The following is a 15,024-nucleotide window of genomic DNA, read 5'->3' as shown; positions in this document are numbered from 1 at the left end:
TAGTAAGGCTTTTTTTTTCTGTCAAAAAAAACGACCATGTATAGTAAGGCTTTTTTATTTTCGACAAAAAAACAAGCATGTATAGGAAGGCTTTTTTATTTTCGACAAAAAAACGACCATGTATAGTAAGGCTTTTTTTTCTGACAAAAAAACGACCATGTATAGTAAGGCTTTTTTTTCTGACAAAAAAACGACCATGTATAGTAAGGCTTTTTTTTCTGACAAAAAAACGACCATGTATAGTATAGTAAGGCTTTTTTTTCCGACATAAAAATGACCATGTATAGTAAGGCTTTTTTTTCAGACATAAAAACGACCATGTATAGTAAGGCTTTTTTTTTTCGACAAAAAACGACCATGTATAGTAAGGCTTTTTTATTTTCGACAAAAAAACGACCATGTATAGTAAGGCTTTTTTTTCTGACAAAAAAACGACCATGTATAGTAAGGCTTTTTTTTTTCCGACAAAAAAAACGACCATGTATAGGAAGGCTTTTTTTTCCGACAAAAAATGACCATGTATTGTAAGGATTTTTTTTCCGACAAAAAAAACGACCATGTATAGTAAGGCTTTTTTTTTCTGTCAAAAAAAACGACCATGTATAGTAAGGCTTTTTTTTTCCGACAAAATAACGACCATGTATAGGAAGGCTTTTTTATTTTCGACAAAAAAACGACCATGTATAGTAAGGCTTTTTTTTCTGACAAAAAAACGACCATGTATAGTAAGGCTTTTTTTTCTGACAAAAAAACGACCATGTATAGTAAGGCTTTTTTTTCTGACAAAAAACGACCATGTATAATAAGGCTTTTTTATTTTCGACAAAAAAACGACCATGTATAGTAAGGCTTTTTTTTTCTGACAAAAAAACGACCATGTATAGTAAGGCTTTTTTTTCAGACATAAAAACGACCATGTATAGTAAGGCTTTTTTTTTCGACAAAAAACGACCATGTATAGTAAGGCTTTTTTATTTTCGACAAAAAAACGACCATGTATAGTAAGGCTTTTTTTTCTGACAAAAAAACGACCATGTATAGTAAGGCTTTTTTTTCCGACATAAAAACGACCATGTATAGCAAGGCTTTTTTTTCCGACATAAAAACGACCATGTATAGTAAGGCTTTTTTTTTCTGTCAAAAAAAACGACCATGTATAGTAAGGCTTTTTTTTTCCGACAAAAAAACGACCATGTATAGTAAGGCTTTTTTTTCCGACATAAAAACGACCATGTATAGTAAGGCTTTTTTTTCAGACATAAAAACGACCATGTATAGTAAGGCTTTTTTTTCGACAAAAAACGACCATGTATAGTAAGGCTTTTTTATTTTCGACAAAAAAACGACCATGTATAGTAAGGCTTTTTTTTTCTGACAAAAAAACGACCATGTATAGCAAGGCTTTTTTTTCCGACATAAAAACGACCATGTATAGTAAGGCTTTTTTTTCTGTCAAAAAAAACGACCATGTATAGTAAGGCTTTTTTTTTCCGACAAAATAACGACCATGTATAGGAAGGCTTTTTTATTTTCGACAAAAAAACGACCATGTATAGTAAGGCTTTTTTTTCTGACAAAAAAACGACCATGTATAGTAAGGCTTTTTTTTCTGACAAAAAAACGACCATGTATAGTAAGGCTTTTTTTTCTGACAAAAAACGACCATGTATAATAAGGCTTTTTTATTTTCGACAAAAAAACGACCATGTATAGTAAGGCTTTTTTTTCTGACAAAAAAACGACCATGTATAGTAAGGCTTTTTTTTCAGACATAAAAACGACCATGTATAGTAAGGCTTTTTTTTTCGACAAAAAACGACCATGTATAGTAAGGCTTTTTTATTTTCGACAAAAAAACGACCATGTATAGTAAGGCTTTTTTTTCTGACAAAAAAACGACCATGTATAGTAAGGCTTTTTTTTCCGACATAAAAACGACCATGTATAGCAAGGCTTTTTTTTCCGACATAAAAACGACCATGTATAGTAAGGCTTTTTTTTTCTGTCAAAAAAAACGACCATGTATAGTAAGGCTTTTTTTTTCCGACAAAAAAACGACCATGTATAGTAAGGCTTTTTTTTCCGACATAAAAACGACCATGTATAGTAAGGCTTTTTTTTCAGACATAAAAACGACCATGTATAGTAAGGCTTTTTTTTCGACAAAAAACGACCATGTATAGTAAGGCTTTTTTATTTTCGACAAAAAAACGACCATGTATAGTAAGGCTTTTTTTTCGACAAAAAACGACCATGTATAGTAAGGCTTTTTTATTTTCGACAAAAAAACGACCATGTATAGTAAGGCTTTTTTTTCTGACAAAAAAACGACCATGTATAGTAAGGCTTTTTTTTCCGACATAAAAACGACCATGTATAGCAAGGCTTTTTTTTTCCGACAAAAAAAACGACCATGTATAGTAAGGCTTTTTTATTTTCGACAAAAAAACGACCATGTATATAGTAAGGCTTTTTTTTCTGACAAAAAAACGACCATGTATAGTAAGGCTTTTTTTTCTGACAAAAAACGACCATGTATAGTAAGGCTTTTTTTTCCGACATAAAAACGACCATGTATAGCAAGGCTTTTTTTTCCGACATAAAAACGACCATGTATAGTAAGGCTTTTTTATTTTCGACAAAAAAACGACCATGTATATAGTAAGGCTTTTTTTTTTCCGACAAAATAACGACCATGTATAGTAAGGCTTTTTTTTCCGACAAAAAAACGACCATGTATAGGAAGGCTTTTTTATTTTCGACAAAAAAAACGACCATGTATAGTAAGGCTTTTTTTTTTTTTTTAATCGACCATGTATAGTAAGGCGGGTTTTTTTTTGTTTGTTTTGTTTTTAAAACGACCATGTATACTCAGGCTTTTAAAAAAACCCAAAAAAAAACGACCATGTATAGTAAGGCGTTTTTAAAAAAAAAAAACGACCATGCATAGTAAGGCTTTTTTTTTTTTTTTTTTTTTTTTTCAATCGACCATGTATAGTATGGCGTTTTTTTTTTAAAAAACGACCATGTATTTTAAGGCGTTTTTATAAAAAAAAAAAAAAAAAACGACCATGTAAGGCTTTTTTTTTTTAAATCGACCATTTATAGTTAGGCGTTTTTTTTTTTTGTTTGTTTGTTTTGTTTTTCAAACGAGCATGTATACTAAAGCGTTTTTTTTTTTTTTTTTTTTTCAAACGACCATGTATAGTATGGCGTTTTATTTTAAAAAAAAATTTTTTTAAACGACCATGTATAGTAAGGCGGTTTTTTTTTAATTTTATTTTATTTTTTAAACGACCATTTATAGTATGGCGGTTTTTTTTTTTTTTTTGTTTTGTTTTTTAAAACCGACCATGTATAGTCAGCCGTTTTTTTGTTTTGTTTTTTTTTTCCAAAGCTCAGTGGTCAAGTAGAGTGTCCACCCTGTGACTGGGAGGTTGTGGGTTCAATCCCTGGCCAGGTCACACCAAAGACTATAAAAATAAACAATCATGGATATAACAAGCTGTTGTTTTCTTTTTACGACCATGTATAGTTTGGCCTTTTAAAAAAACAAAACAAAAAAAAAAAAAACGACCATGTATAGTAAGGCGTTTTTTTTGTTTGTTTTGTTTTTTTTTGTTTTTTGTTTTTTTTTAAACGACCATTTATAGTATGGCGTTTTTTTGTTTTGTTTTGTTTTTTTTAAAACCGACCCAAAAAATAAAAAAAATAAAAAACACTGGTAGAAGGGTCAGAAAGGCTCAATACCAGACAGGTTTATTTTGGTATACGGTTCGCCTCTTGCATAACAACAATTCACAACCTCTTTGGGACATGGCGAAAGGTGATGAGTCACCTCTTTCCCCCACTTCAGACACCAGAGTCGACATGTTGATTAAAAACCTCCCACCTGAAAACGAAGACAAAAAAGCTGTGCTTTTAACGTCTCGCCGAGCAACATCTCTCGAGCCTCAATAGCCCTAAAAATAGCCGCTAGTACAACGCTGTGAATCGGCGCATTGTGTAACAGCGCTCGGTGAGTGGGAAAAGACCGGGCGAGATTGTGCAATCAAATATACTGTTGTACCTATATGGACGATTCATCATCTCAGACGTAACAAGTGTGAAGGACAGTGTTTTGTTTTGTGTTGTCTTGCGTAACTGGTCTGTCAATCAATCTGTCTATCATCTATTACGTGGGAGTGGGACTTAATGAAAATTCTATTTTTCCTTGTCTGTCTACGTACTAGGTAGCTAGCTGATAGATAGATAATAGATAGATAGATAGATAGATAGATAGATAGATAGATAGATAGATAGATAGATAGATTCGATCGATCGATCTTCATTAGGTAAATAAGTTATAATGCTAGCCTGTTATTATGGTGACATGATCTGCGCTAGTGTGCATTGTGCTGCAAGCCCAAAGCCAGTCAGACTGTTCAGACTGTTCCCGTGGGCTGCAGCCGTGTGAAGAAAAAAGAAAAAAAAGAAAAAAAAGGCTCTACTGAATCACAGGCGAAGGAGAGGAGGCGTGACACTGCCCTCGAACCAAATTTGTCTTCCGCTTCCTGCCAGACATCAAGAGAATCCCCGGAAACTCCGCCTCTGATTGGCCGGGAGGTGGAGGAAGCGTTGCCATGTATGTCGTCCATTCTCCTTCATCCACTATCTTTGCCAAATAGACGCCATGACTCTACTTTTAGGATTAAAAAAAAAAAGAAAAAAGAAGAGGTGTTCAAGAGCAACATTTCTACACGTCTAACAACACACACCGAGCTTTTGGTGATGTAATCCTCAGGTTATGTTGACTTTTTTTGTTTCAGTGCCAGCCATTGATGCGTTTGTTCTTATTTTCCTCTCTGCTGTTATGTAAGTGGGAGTCTTCAGCTGGTGGTGTTATGGAACGTCTCACTAGTCAAGTGTTTTTGGCACACAGGCAGCTTTTATAACAAGCCCACTGCCCTACATAGCCTACATTAAACAGACATTAGAGGAATAACAATTCTGCTTCTGACCTTTGTGCTTCTGATGCTTAGTTACTATCATTATAAAAACAAACAATCTGTGTGGTTTGTATGATATTCACAAGCAAAAGCAATACGATCCACCGTTTGTTTTCACGGTATAAAAGGAAGCATTTGCATTGCGTTGCATTGGTGAAGCATCAGAAACGCCCGCATGTTAGGAATTGTCAATTGCGCCAACTATTGCCGATGAGCACGAACTCAATAATGATGATGATTTTCAGATTTCGTTTTCAGTATTTCGCCTTAATTATCGGCGGCTGGTACACAATAGCTTTAAAAAAAACAAAAACAAAAAAAAAAAACAAAAAAAAACTCCAACAAGATACCGATGCGGTATGTATCCATCCATCCATTTTCTTGACCGCTTATTCCTCACAAGGGTCGCGGGGGGTGCTGGCGCCTATTTCAGCCGGCTCTGGGCAGCAGGCGGGGGACACCCTGGACTGGTTGCCAGCCAATCGCAGGGCACACAGAGACGAACAACCATCCACACTCACACGCACACCGAGGGACAATTCGGAGCGCCCAATTAACCTGCCATGCATGTCTTTGGAATGTGGGAGGAGACAGGAGTACCCGGAGAAGACCCACGCGGACACGGGGAGAAGCGGTATGTATCTATCTATCTATTTATCCATTCATATTCTTTGTTTCCATCTATCTATATTCTGTTTTTATCTATCTATCTATATTCTTTGTTTCTATCTATATTCTATTTCTATTTATCTATCTATCTATCTATCCATCCATATTCTTTGTTTCTATCTATCCATATTCTGTTTCTATCTATCTATCTATCTATCCATCCATATTCTTTGTTTCTATCTATCTATATTCTGTTTCTATCTGTCTATCTATCTATCTATCTATCTATGTCTCGATCTTATCTATCCATCCATCATCCATATTTTTTGTTTCTATCTATCTATATTCTGTTTCTATCTATCTATATTCTGTTTCTATCTATCTATATTCTGTTTCTATCTATCTATCTATCTAATCTATCCATCCATCCGTCTATCTATCTCTCTATCTATCTATCCATCCATCCATCTTCTGTTTCTATCTTTATTCTTTGTTTCTAACTATCTATTTAGCTATCTAGATATCCATCTATCTTCGTCTCGATCTTATCTATCCATCCATATTCTTTGTTTCTATCTATCTATCTATCTTTCTAATAATGATATGCGTCTGAGTGAAGCTATTTGAGGACATGATGACTGATGGTGCAGGTGTCTGGTGTCTGTCTGGACTCGTGTGTTTGTTCTGTCTGGACCCAAAAAAAAAAAAAAAAAAAAAAAAAACGGACTGCGTGTTCTGAGTCGTGACTCGCCTGCTCCTGGCCGCGCGCCTGTCGGAGCTCCGGAAGCGATGCTCCAGAAGGCGCGATGGGGCTGCAACATCCGCGGCAGGCAACCAACCGGCCGCCACTCGTCGGCATCCCTCTCTGCTGTGGGCGGGGCCAACACCGGGGAAGCTCTGTCACGCCGCGTGGGCTGGCTGAGCGCAGAGTAGAAAAGGGAGCCGAAGCCGAGCCACTACTTAGCAGTCGACAGCAGCAGCAGCAGTAGCAGCAGCAGTCAACGCAAGCCGGAGTTTTTTCAGCACCAGCCCCGAGTGGACAGCGACAGCGTAGCGAATAACAACTCTCACTCGACTTGAGCAGCATCCATCATGGTTCTCATCTGGACACAGTTTGGAGTCAAGCACAAAAATGTCAACGTCAGGTGCAAAGTTCGAGTCATGCACAGAGGAGACAGCTCGGGATCGGCTTCGTCCTCAGTAAGTAGGACATTATTATTATTATTAATAATATTATTACTATTACTACTACTTGTTTAACATTTGGAGTATGTTATGTGCATGCAAATGCTTGGATAATTGATGACGTGTATTTATTACTGCAAGCATAAATACAATTTAATCAGAATTATACATAGTGGCCCAGTATATAGAATTATAAAATTAGTACATGTTTATTTAGAATTGGGAAGCTTTTATAACTGTTCCGAAATAAATGCATCAAGAAGTGGACATTTAATGGCTACAGGGGGGAGAAATGCAATTTATTAAAAAAAAATATATACAAATATATATTTTAAAAAATATATATATAATATATAAATATATATATTACTGCTCACATAAATACATGTATCAAAGAATTAAGTAAGAAAAAAAATCCAATATAAATGTAGATATATTAGCCTATATATTGAACAATGTATTAAAGAATCTGACATTTGTGGGATATAATTATATCACAGAATAGCTAATGATATTCAAAGAAAATAAGACCTTAATGCTCATGATGTGATCTCAATGCAAAGCAGCCTTCGTCCAATAGCTGCCGAAAAGCTCCGTTGTCAGGGAAGTCTACCCATACCCCGATCCACCCCCACCCCCACCCAACTGCTCTGCACCAGCCTTTACAATTCACAGCAGACAGAAAGTACCGAGGCAGCAGTAGCGGCGGGGTTGCAGAAGCTAGTTGTACAATTACAGAATGACAGCATATTATGAATGGTAATATGTCAACGCCCCCTCGTCCCTCCCTGCAGGAAGGCACCAAGTCAGAGCCGGACACCACCTGCCTGTCCATCAAGCCCAGTGCTGGCAAGGATTTCTACAAGGTCCTGGGCGTGGCGCCGGACTCCAACGAGGATGAGATCAAGAAAGCCTACCGCAAGATGGCGCTCAAGTTCCACCCGGACAAGAATAGCGACGCAGACGCCGAAGACCGCTTCAAGGAGATCGCCGAGGCCTACGAGGTTTTGACCGATTCCGAGAAGAGGAGCGTCTACGATCAGTTCGGAGAGGAAGGTGAGTCAGGAATTCGGAGACTAAAATATATTAGAAATGATCAACTAGAACAGTAAAGCCTTATGAGAAAATAAAAAAAAATAAAAATCTAATGACCTGCCTGTTTGTCCACTCAGGTCTCAAGAGTGGCGTGTCAGCGGCGGGCCAGGGCAACGCCTTCCACAACCAATTCCCCACCGACCCACACGCCACATTCTCCACCTTCTTCCACGGCTCCGACCACTTCGACATCTTCTTCGGCCACGACGGCGACGACGACGATCTCTTCAACCCATTCCGCCGCTTCCCCTTCAGCCACGTGGGCGGTTACACCGGCCAGGAGGGCGGCGGCCTGAGGCGGGGCGGGCGGCGGCCGCGGGGCAAGGCGCTTGTGCGCCAGCTGCCCGTCAGCCTGGAAGACGTGATGCACGGTTGCACCAAGCATGTCAAGATCACCCGAAGCCGTTTGGGTCCTGACGGTCGCAGCCTGTGGAGCGAGGACAAGGTGCTGAACGTGGTGGTGAAGAAAGGCTGGAAGGCGGGCACCAAGATCACCTTCCCCCGGGAGGGCGACGAGACGCCCAACAGCACGCCCGCTGACGTCACCTTCGTCCTCAGTGACGCCGAGCACCCGCAGTACAAGAGAGACGGATCCAACATCGTCTACACGGCCAGCATCACCCTCAAAGAGGTGAGTTCACATTTTCTTTACAATAATTTTTTTGTTTTGTTTTTAAAGAAAGAGAAAGAAAGAAAGCTAACTGAAACTACATTTTACATTTACAAAACTAAAACTAACTGCAAGATAAGCGAAAATGCCTTTCATTTTTTGTAATTAATTTAATGCATGAACTTTTAGGGTTGATTATAATTCTAATTTTAAGCATATTTATTTAGGCATTTTAAAGTGTCGCACAGCAGTGATGTCATCTAGCAGCAGCCAATAGGAAAGCACCTACAGATGACGTCTCTCCGAGGCGACCATTTTGCGTCTTTTGGCTGGAACATTAACATAACATTTCAGCTGAAACGCAACGCTATGTAAATAGTGCGATGTTGTTGTTTTTTTATTTTACCATAGCGTTTATTAAATATTGTGCACTAGTAATACACATTTTAAAAAAAACGAAGAAAACTAAACTAAAAAATAATAATATATGTATACAGAGCCGCCCTAAAAAAACGAATTAAAAACTATAATGTAAATTCCAAACGATATAATAACCTTGGTAAGTTGTCCACCAATGATTCCAAGTGCTCAGAAAAAGTCTTTTGGATTCTTCCAATCGGTGAAATTCTGTGGCTAAAAACGAAAGCCAAAAAAAGGACTAAGGCCATCTTAAAAGCCTTTTGTCTTCAACTAGTTTCAATCCATGAAGATTTCTGGTGACTCATTGCAGCTCAGCGACAACAATTGATCAATCATATTCGAGATAATAATATATAAATGCTAACTTAAATACCGTTCCGTCAATCAAATGTGTTACAAAACCTTGTACTTACTCCACTACGCCCCCACAACACTTCCTCTCATTTATGCAATCACTCAATGAGTGAAAAGACTTCAATAAGACACGGCAGGCGCTACCAAAGAATGGCAGCCTGCTATCTCGTTACCTCATCCACCCCCGCCGATCTCCTCGCTAAATTTAGCACGCCACTCTGTGTGATGCTGCACAGGAGGAGGAGGAGGCGTTTTAGTCTCTTTAGCGCTCACTTCATGCGCAGCCCACGCTTGGCAGATTAGCAGGGCATGAATCGCCGCAGACAGACCCGGCGAGCTACTTCCTTGCGTAACTGGCTTTTTAGTACGACTGACACATTTCTGGCTTATACAACTTGACACCTCTGGAACGATTACGAAAGCTGGCCTCACAGAGATTCTCCTTCGATTCACTTTTTTTTTTTTTTGGCCCTTCCGCAATGAGAGTTAACGTTTCCTTTCTCCTCTCGTCTTCTTCCAGGCCCTTTGCGGCTGCACAGTCAACGTTCCCACGCTGGACAACCGCCTCATGCCACTGCCGTGCAGCGACGTCATCAGGCCGGGTGCGGTCCGGCGCCTACGTGGCGAGGGCCTGCCCGTCGCCCGCAGCCCGTCGCGGCGGGGCGACCTGGTGGTGGAGTTCCAGGTCCTCTTCCCCGACAGGATCCCGCCGCAGTCGCGGGAAATCATCAAGCACAGCCTGGGTCAGTGCTAGTCTGCTCTGATAGCGGAATAAACTGGTGACCAATCAATGACGTACCCTTTTGGTACCCAATGACTGTGATTGGTCCACCCAAGGAAAGGGTCTAGCTCCGCCCATTACATAACCAATGGCTGCGATTGGTGGCCCTTGGAAAGGGTGACAAATAGCATCCCGTTTCAACACGTCAAATTTTCTGGTTACCAATCATCAAAGTTCCAATCTGAGGTGCTACACGACCAATCACAAACTCCCGTCCTGTTCCGTGCAGGTGAACGCCATCAAACCTGACAAAAGTGCTCTTTGGTATCCGAGGACGTCTCCATTTTGCCTTTCCTTCAGATGAAAAGCTCATTCTTATCATGTGTACTGTTAAAGACTGCAGTATGTTATTTGAGTCTGTACAGACTTAACACAGGGTTGTGGGGTTTTTGAACTACTTGACTATAGTTATATATGGTGCTTATATAGGACTTTTACATTGATTTTCTTACAGTGTACTTGTGTGCAAAGATCTCCTTTGTGTGCAAACAAACGCAAACAACGTTGTCTCTAACAGAGACTCATGTGTCAATTGTTCTATTGAATTGAAAGGTGTGAATAGAAAGTGTCTTACGAGGACCTGGCAGCATGAAATGAATTAAACAGAAAGAAAGAAAAAAAAACTACCCTTGTCTTGTCATGTTTGCTTAGATGCCAGATATATAAAGAAGGAAATTTCGCCTTTTTGATACCAACATTGGGGCAAAATGAAGGACAGGCTCCGACTGCTCAGTGCATCAAACCACTATCAATTCAATTACACAAATTGATTTGACCATAAAATGATCTAGCAACCAAATGACCGACCACTCAGTGTCAACATCCATCTGATGACAGCAATCATTAACCCACAACCAACAAACGGTAGTCGCAATTCAAGAAATTCTCCAGTGTTCAGCATCTTTTACGCTACGAAACAGCAAACAATCCCTCAAGGAATCCGCAAATGAGTCAACAAATCATCTTCAGATTGCTCTTCAAAGGAAGCTAACTATGAGCTCCACAAAAGAAGACTAATGCCTTAGCAAACAAGCCGACATTTGACTTTTATAATCAATTAAATTCTGCGGCCTTCAGTCAATGACCTGTAACTTCAACATAATTATAGTTCGATGTTACTTCTGGCCGATTTTGTTTTTTTAAATTCAGTTCATTTTAATGAGCTCTTGGGTTTGTAGGTTTTTATTTTTCAAAAATGTGTTTAGTTTTATTAGTTTCAGTATTAGTTTTATGTATTTTTTTTATATACATGGAGTATTTGTTGAGTGCAATATTTTTTTTAGAGGTCACAATAAGTATCATGTAAAAAAATAAATAAACTACAAATCCCAAACAATTGTTCAACATTTCTTCTTCTAAATGGCCAAAAATAATACAAAAAAAAAGAAAAAGAAAATAATATTAATAATAAAAATAATAATAATAATAAATAAAAGATTAAATCTCATGTATGATAGTAACTGACTAAAAAGAATGAACATTTTCGGAATACTCATTCTTATAAATGTAAAATGTAATTTCAATTCTTTTTTTTAAAGTACTGTTGTTTTTATTTTATTTTATTTTTTTAGTTTTCGTTGGACTTATTTTGCTGGTAACTGTGCCAACAGCTGTAACTTGCCACGCAAGTAAACAACTTTTGCAGTGCACTACTTTCAATCGAAGAAAAAAGCCTACGCCGTTACAACGTGAGCACCTTTTCCACCCGATTTAAACTCGATTGCAGTGTACCGTTTGCATCTTTTTGCACGCAGCAATCCTGTACTGTCGCCCTCTTGTGGCGTTTTTTCGTCACAACAACGTGCGTCACAGTGGACATAATTGCGCCCAGCTGGCGCTCTGTAATGTCCTTCAGTCTGTGGTGTCCACGCAAAAACACACTCGAGTGGTGCGCACTTGTTATTTTTCACATTATTGCCAACGAGGCTTACTTTTGCAGAAACTATGCACAACAAACACAAAGTGGTTGATTGACACGGTAAAGCACTTGTACACACCCCAAACTGCGTGGACTAATCAATCGAGATCAGCAAAAGTGAAGGAAAGTCCATTTTGATGTCCTCTGGAATGAAATGTCGCATCAAGGTCAGAGCACGCAACCCACCCCCAACCTGAGCCAAGGTAACCCGGTGACCGGCCTCACCTTGGTGGTCCTGCTGCTCATCCCCGCCGTGGTCGCGCTGCTCCTGCTCAACTGCCTCTTCCTCGGCTACAAACTGCTCCTCCTCTCCAAGGCGAGGCCAAGGCCGCTGCACCAGCACCGGGAGGACGCGGAGGATCTCCTAATGATGGAGTCCGTGCTGCAGCGTGCCCGTAGGACGCCCGATGCGGAGGTGGTCTCCACCCCGAGGCCGTACATGTCGCTGTCCGAGCCCGTCCTGCTGCTGCCGCCGGTCACTTCCTCCAGAGCGTCTTCGTCCGGCAGGGAGAACGGGATCTGGTTGCTGAGGCCGGGGTCCGGGTCCTTGAGGGTCCCCAGCAGCATCCGGGCGGCGGCGGTGGCGTCGTCCACATCTCGGGCGGCGAGAGCCAGCGTGGCCGAGTGGCGTCACAGCGCGCCGGTGTTGCCTCAGTTCAGTGAGTCGGAGGCCGACTCCAGAGGCAACCTCGTGCCGCCCAACTCTCCCACGGTGAGTGCAGAAATGTTGACATGCACAGCAATGGATTTATAAAATAAACACATTGTCACGTCACGTAGACACTTTACACTAGTTAGGTATAAAATAAATAAATAACTAAATTATGAGAAAATCCGAACATCCGGGTATTTCTTGTAATTGCTATTTACGCAATTATTCCACCTCGTGTTGTATTGCTTTTGCCTGTGCCGAGCATACAAACCGCAGGCACATTAGTAGTCAAACATTTGATCACATTTTCAAATTGAAATAATCCTCCCAAATCAAATTACAAATCCAAGTCCAATACTTTTAAATGAGCAGAGAGTTTTACCAACGAAAAATGCTGCATTTGAGGAAAGTGGGAAGGACACAAGGCAAATGTAAATACAAGACATGTTCAGTGACACAATGTGATTTGGAATGGCTGCATTAATCACAACAACAATTTATTGGAATTAGCCATTTTTGTTGTTTGCTTTGACGGTGGAACTGGTTCACTCCGAGTGGAATATATCCGGCTTCAAACTCTCTTCGAATGTAGCATAAGACCGCCATTTTGATGTGACATCATTTCGGAATTGTCAGCTTACGTCACAAAAATTCAAAATGTCGGCCTTCTCGGTGTCATTGTCATTTTCACCCAATTTTGTTTTGTTTTCCCACAAAACTACCCAAAGATTGATTAGGTTACTTTGGAGAAATTAACCTGTAAAATTTAGATTGTTTTGTGCACAATAAAATAAATAAAACAGAAATTGGGTCAAATTGACTCAAGTAGCTAAGCTAGTGGTGCATTCCGGGTCCCCTTTCACCCATAATATGATTATTTTTGAGTGTACAAATGGCGATTCACCAACTTGTGTCCCTTTTGTGCATGTACAAGGAAGCGGAGCACATGCCCGGCATCCGCCGGAGTAGCACGTACGGGATGGTGAACAAACTGAGCCCGGGCGCACTACACCCTTTGGATGATGTGCGCATGGATTGCCGGTCTCACATCCACCAGTGCTCAGAAGACTCTTGGTCCAGCACGTCGGCGGCAGGCTCCGGGCTGGACAGTGACTTTGGTGCCAGTGCAGGTTTGTTGGCACTAAATATTGGTCATTTTCCCCCAAAAGACTAAATATTATGTCTATATGTGTTGCTTCATCATTTGTGTTCAAATCTCCATTGCTTAAAGGTTTTGAGTAGTAAATCTCACCAAAATAAAATTCATGTTACTTGGCTTGTAATGCCCAATAATATTGTCGACCACTTTATCCTGAGATTGGCGATGAACATGATTAAGTTGCCAAACTGTGTTAAAGGTGTGTCCCTGCGGATTTTGTCAGCGGACAGCGACGGTTTGTCCAACGGCGTGCTGGGGTCGGCGTTGGAGTGGGACTATTACGACCCGTGCTACGTCAAGCAGAACCACGTACCAAAACACAAACATCACTGGCCTGCCATGCATACCAAACAGTACTGGGTATAAAAAGAGTCTGTCTAATTTTAGTGTATATTTATTGCTTATTTATGTTGCATCGTATTTAAGAATGGGGAAATTGCATAGTTTGTCTCACTTATCACCAAGGATTTTAGCACTTAAGGTTTTTGAATGCACCAAACTCAATTTGTTAAAATACATTTAAGTTTCACTCTGTTTAAAATATGCTCACTATACACGTTTCACATTTAAATTTTGTCAGTCACTCACAATTGCACCATGTTGATTATTTGATTCACTAATAAACTGTTTTTTTGTTTTTAATATATTACTTCTATACATGTAGTATGAATAAAGCTGATGTTGGACTTTTTACACAAAGTAGTACTTCAAAACATCACGAGAACAGCCAAAGTTGGTACATGGAGGTTAATCAAAAATGAGATTCAATTCCTACATGTTCAATATTAATGTAAGATTATGCAGCTTAAACAAAAAAACAAAACAAAACTGCTCTTTATGTAACATTGCACCTAAAAATGTTTGAAAACGTTTCAAAAATATTGTAATGCTTGAAACCTAATTCTACTCGTACCACTCGGGGGAGCCCACATACGACTAGTTGTACTAATGTGGCATTCGAGGAAGGTGGGAAATTCTCACTGCAAAGCATTCGAGGAAAATGTAAACAAAGATGGCTGAGAATAAATTGTTTGGTGTTCTGGCTAATGCAGTCATTCCATATCACGTGAACTAATGTCAAGTAACTAAAAAGTAACATGTATAAAATCTTGTAAATTATGTTTTGCCATTCAGGTCTGTTTGTATGGGGTTCATCATTATGTCATGTCTGATTGAAGCAGGTCAGTTAAGTCGGGGTATGTTTCTTTTTTCCAGTTGAAAATGACTCTTAATGCCTAAGGCACAATTATACC

The 15,024-nt window shown here is 39.7% G+C and overlaps 2 protein-coding genes and 1 long non-coding RNA gene across 5 annotated transcripts; 2 read left to right on the top strand and 1 right to left on the bottom strand.

The window, feature by feature from the left end:
* Window positions 1-3,727: 3,727 nt before the first annotated feature.
* On the bottom strand, window positions 3,728-8,706 carry LOC144002438 (uncharacterized). 3 transcript variants are annotated; one of them, XR_013278739.1, is made up of 3 exons: window positions 7,935-8,706; window positions 6,349-6,700; window positions 3,728-4,681 (listed from the first exon to the last, which is right to left on the bottom strand). It is a non-coding gene; the product is annotated as an uncharacterized LOC144002438 (long non-coding RNA). The 3 variants fall into 3 exon arrangements; XR_013278740.1 differs by having other exon boundaries at window positions 3,728-4,678; XR_013278741.1 differs by having other exon boundaries at window positions 7,939-8,706.
* Window positions 6,491-10,652, top strand: LOC144002436 (dnaJ homolog subfamily B member 5). Its single transcript, XM_077497656.1, has 4 exons — window positions 6,491-6,797; window positions 7,577-7,838; window positions 7,955-8,508; window positions 9,782-10,652. The coding sequence occupies exons 1-4, from the start codon at window positions 6,690-6,692 to the stop codon at window positions 10,013-10,015; spliced, it is 1,158 nt and encodes a 385-aa protein (XP_077353782.1). The 5' UTR covers window positions 6,491-6,689; the 3' UTR covers window positions 10,016-10,652.
* Window positions 10,653-11,854: 1,202 nt separating this feature from the next.
* On the top strand, window positions 11,855-14,900 carry hwa (huluwa). The gene is made up of 3 exons (XM_077497657.1): window positions 11,855-12,672; window positions 13,547-13,742; window positions 13,971-14,900. The coding sequence occupies exons 1-3, from the start codon at window positions 12,115-12,117 to the stop codon at window positions 14,135-14,137; spliced, it is 921 nt and encodes a 306-aa protein (XP_077353783.1). The 5' UTR covers window positions 11,855-12,114; the 3' UTR covers window positions 14,138-14,900.
* Window positions 14,901-15,024: the final 124 nt, after the last annotated feature.

Source organism: Festucalex cinctus, chromosome 15 (genome assembly GCF_051991245.1).
Source record: "Festucalex cinctus isolate MCC-2025b chromosome 15, RoL_Fcin_1.0, whole genome shotgun sequence".
NCBI classification, from domain to species: domain Eukaryota; kingdom Metazoa; phylum Chordata; class Actinopteri; order Syngnathiformes; family Syngnathidae; genus Festucalex; species Festucalex cinctus.
This window is presented reverse-complemented; position numbering and strand designations above follow the sequence as displayed.

What these genes read in the sequence shown, in the direction of transcription:
- LOC144002436 (XM_077497656.1), top strand. Translation starts at nt 6,690, where the DNA reads ATGGTTCTCATCTGGACACAGTTTGGAGTCAAGCACAAAAATGTCAAC. An exon ending in CGGGATCGGCTTCGTCCTCA is followed by an intron (nt 6,798 to 7,576) that starts GTAAGTAGGACA and finishes CCCTCCCTGCAG; the next exon opens with GAAGGCACCAAGTCAGAGCC. An exon ending in CGATCAGTTCGGAGAGGAAG is followed by an intron (nt 7,839 to 7,954) that starts GTGAGTCAGGAA and finishes TTGTCCACTCAG; the next exon opens with GTCTCAAGAGTGGCGTGTCA.
- hwa (XM_077497657.1), top strand. Translation starts at nt 12,115, where the DNA reads ATGTCGCATCAAGGTCAGAGCACGCAACCCACCCCCAACCTGAGCCAA. An exon ending in TGCCGCCCAACTCTCCCACG is followed by an intron (nt 12,673 to 13,546) that starts GTGAGTGCAGAA and finishes TGCATGTACAAG; the next exon opens with GAAGCGGAGCACATGCCCGG. An exon ending in TGACTTTGGTGCCAGTGCAG is followed by an intron (nt 13,743 to 13,970) that starts GTTTGTTGGCAC and finishes ACTGTGTTAAAG; the next exon opens with GTGTGTCCCTGCGGATTTTG.